General features: G+C 57.2%; 1 protein-coding gene across 3 annotated transcripts; it reads left to right on the top strand.

Annotated features, from left to right (window-relative positions):
- The first annotated feature begins 502 nt into the window (after window positions 1-502).
- Window positions 503-5,733, top strand: MRPL4 (mitochondrial ribosomal protein L4). 3 transcript variants are annotated; one of them, XM_045546656.1, is made up of 9 exons: window positions 504-835; window positions 920-986; window positions 1,075-1,225; window positions 2,175-2,226; window positions 3,060-3,177; window positions 3,830-3,936; window positions 4,012-4,121; window positions 4,201-4,277; window positions 5,319-5,733. In XM_045546656.1, exons 1-9 carry the CDS (start codon window positions 779-781, stop codon window positions 5,462-5,464), a joined length of 885 nt encoding a protein of 294 aa, XP_045402612.1. In that variant the 5' UTR covers window positions 504-778; the 3' UTR covers window positions 5,465-5,733. The 3 variants fall into 3 exon arrangements, with proteins under 3 accessions (XP_045402623.1, XP_045402612.1, XP_045402611.1); XM_045546655.1 differs by having other exon boundaries at window positions 1,066-1,225; XM_045546667.1 differs by lacking the exon at window positions 5,319-5,733 and having other exon boundaries at window positions 503-835; window positions 4,201-4,285.
- Window positions 5,734-6,056: the final 323 nt, after the last annotated feature.

The raw sequence follows: 6,056 nt of genomic DNA, 5'->3' as shown, positions 1-6,056 counted from the left end.
ATTTCTGCGGTTGGCAGGAGCAGGGAGGCAATCCAGGATCTGTGGACTCCCCACTTTGCTCCGTCCTTGGAGAGCCCTGGAAGGCCTGAAAGGAGACAGGACCCTGGCCTAGGGGATGGAGGACACACAGACCTAACCTGAAAGGTTTCAGGACGACATAGCCCTACCCTGGGGATCTAAGCGGGGAGGCACGGTCCTCCAGGCCCGTCCCTTAGGGCTCTCTGTGGGCGATAAGGCCCGGCCTTCAAACAAACAAAATCACGGAACTGGATGCACAAAAACCACCCCCCTAAGTCTCTGAGGCTAAATGGGGGCGAGACCGGCCTGCTGGGTGTGACTGACATCAAAAGCTTAACGGTCATTGGCCGTATTCCCTTTGGTGCCCGCCCCAGAACCGCCCCACCATGGGCGGGCCATTCTTCCAAGTTTAACGTTCATTGGCTGAATAGAGCCTGGGCGATCTCATTGGCTGGATTCTTACAGCGCTCGTTGGGGGCGGGACCCAAAGGGGCGAGGCCTACGGGCAATGGGGCTTCTTGATGTGTGGTGTCGCGTCTCCAAGTGTCGCAGAGGTTCCTTAAGCTAGGAAGTTAGTTCGGGAGAAGAAGTGGGGGCACGCTGGGCCAGGCTTCAGTCCTCGCTCTTGTACACCCCGCTTTCCAGCGCGGAAGCCGAGCGGGGGTGGGGTGGGGCAACGTCGCGCGTGTGACGTCACCTGGAGGCTCCGTGCCGGGCCGGCGGTGCCGTGACCTCCGGTGGCGTGGGAGGCCACACTGCGATGCTGCGGCTAGTCCGGGACGGGGCGCGGGCCTGGCTTCGGCCCATCGGCTGCCAGGTGAGGCCAGGGACTAGAGGCGGGGTCGCAGGAGGAATGTTGGGAGTCCGGGGGTCGTCTCTCACTTTCTCCCGCCCCTTACAGGGCCTGACCTCGCTGGCGGATGAGGCAGCGCGGCCGGCGGACAATCCAGAGCTGGTGGCGAGCGCAGGTGAGCTACTGGGGTCACCCTAGGAGGGGCGGCGGGCGGGAAGCCCTAACCCTTAACCTTGATTCCTGACCTCCCCCAGTCGCTCCAGGCCTTCAGGAGCCTGTCCTACGCAAGTGCGAGCGCCCAGTACCAGCTCATCTGAGCCCGGTGCAGGCCTGGATCGAGTCCCTGAAGGGCTACGAGCAAGAGCGCGTGGGCCTGGCCGAGCTGCATCCCGACGTTTTCGCCACCGCGCCCAGGTATAAATGGGGGTTGTAATGGCGAACTGGGTGGCAGGAGGATGAGGAGCGGGAATTCAGAATCTTTGAGAAAGTGCTGAATTTCTAGAGTCTCAGTTTCTCCACCTGTCAAGGGGGGAGATGATGCTTTTCCCTGCCGCAGACCTGTGTGAAGTTGAAGACTGAGAGGTAACATCCTTCAGGGATTAAGGACACAAAACTCTAGAGCTGACGGGTCGAATCTTGCCTTCCTCTCTTGTGCTTTAGTGTCCCCATCGTGTCAAACCTCAGGAGGTTGATGTGGTGATTAAATGACTTAATTCTGGCACAAGATAGTTTTATAGAAACGTTGGTTAACGTTAGTGTTAACTGATTTTTGCTAAGGGCTGGGTGAGGTGACTCATGCCTGTAATCCCAGCAGTTTGGGAGACAGAGATGGGAGGATTGCTTAAGGCCAGGAAGGAGTTCAAGACCAGCCTGAGCAACTTAACAAGAACTCATCTCAGAAAAAGTTCAAAAATTAGCCAGGCATGTTGTGTTTCTGTAGTCCCAGCTACCTGGCAGGCTGAGAGGGGAGGATTGCTTGAGGCCAGGAGTTTGAGAAAGTTGTAGTAGGAAAGAAGTAATGGTAGGAAAGAGAAGAAAGAAGGGGAAGCTCTTACTTGAGAAGATCGCTCCTCTCAGAGATACTGTTTGAGCTGACACCTGTAGACTGAGAAGGAACCAGCCAGGGGAGAATCGTTGCAGGCAGAGGGAACAGTAAGTGCAAAGGCCCTGAGGCAGGACTCCATCTTGCAGAGAGGGCAGCTTGGCTGGAAGTGGTGTCAGATGGGGTCAGAGAGGGGCAGGGACAGATCACACAGGGCCCTAGAGGTTGGAGGAAGGAGGCTGGGTTTTCCCATGGTGGGGTGGGAAGCTGTGGGTGGGTTTTAACACAGCAGGTTTCTCATGTCCCTCTTGTCCCCCACAGGCTGGACATCCTGCACCAGGTGGCCATCTGGCAGAAGAACTTCAAGAGAATCGTGAGTACCCAAGTGGAGCAAGTGGAGGGGAAGGAGGCAGAGGAAGCCCAGTGGTGTGTTTTCTATGGATTGCTTAGCTTGGGCCTCATCTTCTCTCTCCTGAACCATTCACTGATGAATGGTCAATTTTCAGTTATTATCTGATTCCTCACAAATCAAGGAGTCATGCCTGTAAGTGTCTAATTATGGGCAGTCATCCCAGAGAAAGGAACATTTAACCTAAGGTCTGCAGTAGAAGCTAACCAGTTAAAAAACAAGACACCATGGGGCCAGGCACGGTGGCTCATCCCTGTAATCCTAGCACTCTGGGAGGCCAAGGCGGGAGGATCGCTTGAGGTCAGGAGTTTGAGACCAGCCTGAGCAAGAGCGAGACCCCATCTCTCCTGAAAAAAAAAAATTAGCCAGGCGTGGCAGCACACACCTGTAGTCCCAGCTACCCAGGAGGCTGAGGCAGGAGGATCGCTTGAGCCCAGGAGTTCGAGGCTGGGATGAGCTATGATTATACCATTGCACTCCAGCCTGGGTAACAAAGGGGAGAATTTGTCTCTTAAAAAAAAAAAAATAATTTGTCTAAAAACTACTGGACACTTCCTGTGTGCCAGGCAGCAGAGCTGCTGCCTTAGGGAAGGGGATTCTGATTTCTCTGTCCTCCCTGTCTCCCTGCAAATGCTGTCTTGTTCCGAGAGAGTTGCCCCTCACAGTGCCTCCTGCCTGGCTCCCAGGTGGCAGGACTGATCTGCCCAGCTCTTGGCTATATTCCTGGGCCTGATGCCTTTGAGTTGCAGCGACACCTGCCTTGCAAACCTGACCCTTTCCTCCCTTTATGCCTGCAGAGCTATGCCAAGACCAAGACTCGGGCCGAGGTGCGAGGTGGTGGCCGGAAGCCCTGGCCCCAGAAAGGCAGCGGACGGGCCCGGCACGGCAGCATCCGCTCCCCGATCTGGCGAGGCGGTGAGTTGGGGGCTGACAGGTGAGGGTGGTGCCTGGGTTGGGTGTTTTTTCACACGCAGCTGCCCACAAGTGGTGTGGTAGCATGTCAGCCCTGTTAACTCCTACCTTACCTTCAGGGGTCTGGGCCTTGCCTCCTCCAGGAAGCCCTCCTTGACCTCTCCTGGGCACTACCAACCCTCCACAGCCCCTTGGGCCACCCTGCTTGCCTCTGCGGTTGAGCTCTGTCTGCCCTACCAGAGTGTCAACTGGGTGAGGGCAGGGACCGTGTGCACCTCATTCTCATTCTGAATCCGAGGGCCTGGTTGAAGGTGGCTACCCCAGCAGATGGTATGCACCAGGGCGGCATCCCCCAAATCACACTCTGTTTGCTCCATTGCAGGGCGTGCCTGACACTTGCTGCCCCCTCCAGACCTGGGAATTTTAACCTCCTGTTAACTGCAACATTAACAGCTCACTCTTTGGTTAAGCTCGAATTCTGTTCTGCTTTGTGTGGTCTGTGCTGTCACTCCAGGTGCCCTATGAGATGGGAACCGTCTGATCTCAGGGTTTGCCAGCTGTGGAAACTGAGGCCTAGAGAGGCAAAGTCACGGGTCCCAGGCTGTCCCTGATCCACACACAACACACCGGCTCACACACACGTCTGTCCCCACAGGAGGCGTTGCCCATGGCCCCCGGGGGCCCACGAGTTACTACTACATGCTGCCCATGAAGCTGCGGGCACAGGGCCTCAAGGTGGCGCTGACTGTCAAGCTGGCCCAGGTAGAGCCCAGGTGGCTGCTGAGGGAGGGGCCGGGCTCTGGACCCAGGGCTCAGATGGTCCCTTCCTCCCACCAGGACGACCTACACATTGTGGACTCCCTGGAGCTGCCAACTGCGGACCCCCAGTACCTGACAGAGCTGGCCCGCTACCGCCGCTGGGGGGACTCCGTGCTCCTTGTGGACTTGTGAGGGGGTGGGGCAGGGCTGTGGCAGGGCAGCCCGAGCTGCGCCTCAGCAGGGCTCACCTCCCGGCCTCTCTCACAGAGCTCATGAGGAGATGCCGCAGAACATCGTGGAGGCCACCTCCAGGCTCAACACCTTCAACCTGATCCCAGCTGTGGGTGAGTGAAGGGCCTAGCCCTCTTCCCCGGCCCCCAGAGCATGCACGTGCAGCCCCCACTGTTAGAATCGCAATCCTTGCTGACTGGTGGCTCAGGCCTGTACTCCCAGAACTCTGGGAGGCTGAGGTGGGAGGATCGCTTGAGGCCAGGAGTTCAAGAGCAGCCTGGGCAACATATCGAGACCCCATCTCTACAAAAACCAAGAAAATTAGGCCAGGCGTGGTGGCTCATGCCTGTAATCCTAGCACTCTTGGAGGCCGAGGTGGGAGGATCACTTGAGCTCAGACGTTCAAGACCAGCCTGAGCAAGAGCGAGACCCCGTCTCTACTAAAAATATGAAAATTAGCCAGGCGTGGTGGTACTCGCCTGTAGTCCCAGCTACTCAGGAGGCTGAGTCAGGAGGATCTCTTGAGCCCAGGAGTTTGAGGTTGTAATGAATTCTAATGTAACCATTGTACTCTAGCCTGGCCCAGACAGCAAGACCCTGTCTCAAAAAAAAAATCACAGTCTTGCATCTGCCACTTGGACATTGAGTGGTCTTGGGCAGTCACCACCCTCCCCAATACTGACCCTCAGCCTGCCAGGAACAATAACCTTTCCTAAAAGCACTAAGGTCCTCTCTGTCAAAGCCACAGTCTATTCCCTCTACAGCCACCAGAGGGCGCATCCTTCCTCTGCCCATAGCCCTCTATGGTTCCGGCCTCTGGCAAAAGCCTAAGCCCTCCCTGCAGCCCGCCAGGCCCTGCACCACCTGCCCCGTCCACTCCTTACCCTCCCCTCACCTGCCCTGCGTCCCTCCCACCGGATTGTGATCTGGGAGTCACTGCCAAGTGCTGGAGGCTCTTGGTCAGTAGCTGATGGGCTGAGGACAGTTCCTTGGCCAGGATCTGGGCCCAGGCTGCCGGGCTCACTAACTGAGGCTAGACCACGGTGTCTCTGGAATGGGGGAGGGTGTGTTCCTCAGGGAAGGAGAGGGGTTCCAGATGTGGGGGGCAGGGACAGCCCCGTCCTGACTGCCCCCCAACCCCACCCCACCCCCAGGCCTGAACGTGCATAGTATGCTCAAGCACCAGACCCTGGTCCTCACGCTGCCCACCATCGCCTTCCTGGAGGACAAGCTGCTCTGGCAGGACTCGCGCTACACGCCCCTCTACCCCTTCCGCCTGCCCTACTGCGACTTGCCCTGACGGCCGCCCTCTGCCCAGCACTGCTCTCCATGCCAAGCGCCCACTCTGACCCAGGCCGGTCCCTGGCACACCTGGGAGCCTCATGCCCACCCTGCAAGGGAGGTGCTGCCTGCACCCCCCATCCCAGTGAGGAAGCTGAGGCTACATGGTGGCGAAGGAAACATCACTGCCAGGACAGGACAGCTCTGCAGAGATCCCACATGGACACCTGCCTCAACTCTCTCTCTCTCTTTTTTTTTTTTTTAATAAATTTTATTTTTAATCAAAGAGTTGGGTTAGAGAAGTGCTTGTTGTCATTATTCATAATTCCTTCCATTTGGCATGTTGGGCCACTTCCCTGGTCTGGGCACTGCTGAGTTCCTCTCTCTTCTCAAGGGGCCCAAAGTCTGGTTTAAAGGTAACCTCAGGGCCAGGCGCGGTGTCCCACACCTGTCATCCCAGCACTCTGGGAGGCTGAGACGGGAGGATCGCTTGAGGTCAGGAGTTTGAGAGCAGCCTGAGCAAGAGCGAGACCTATGATGATGCCAATACACTCTTGCCAGGGTGGCAGAGCAAGACTGTGTCTCCAGAAAAGTAGAAAATAAAGGCAACC

Source organism: Lemur catta, chromosome 1 (assembly GCF_020740605.2).
Source record: "Lemur catta isolate mLemCat1 chromosome 1, mLemCat1.pri, whole genome shotgun sequence".
Taxonomy (NCBI): domain Eukaryota; kingdom Metazoa; phylum Chordata; class Mammalia; order Primates; family Lemuridae; genus Lemur; species Lemur catta.
Note: the sequence above shows the minus strand (reverse complement) of the source record. Positions and strands in the feature narration are given on the sequence as shown.

Excerpts from the sequence above, each read along its gene's own strand:
- MRPL4 (XM_045546655.1), top strand. The coding sequence starts at position 779 with ATGCTGCGGCTAGTCCGGGACGGGGCGCGGGCCTGGCTTCGGCCCATC. Across the intron at positions 836-919 it reads TTCGGCCCATCGGCTGCCAG|GGCCTGACCTCGCTGGCGGA; the intron begins GTGAGGCCAGGG and ends CGCCCCTTACAG. Across the intron at positions 4,278-5,318 it reads CAACCTGATCCCAGCTGTGG|GCCTGAACGTGCATAGTATG; the intron begins GTGAGTGAAGGG and ends CCCCACCCCCAG.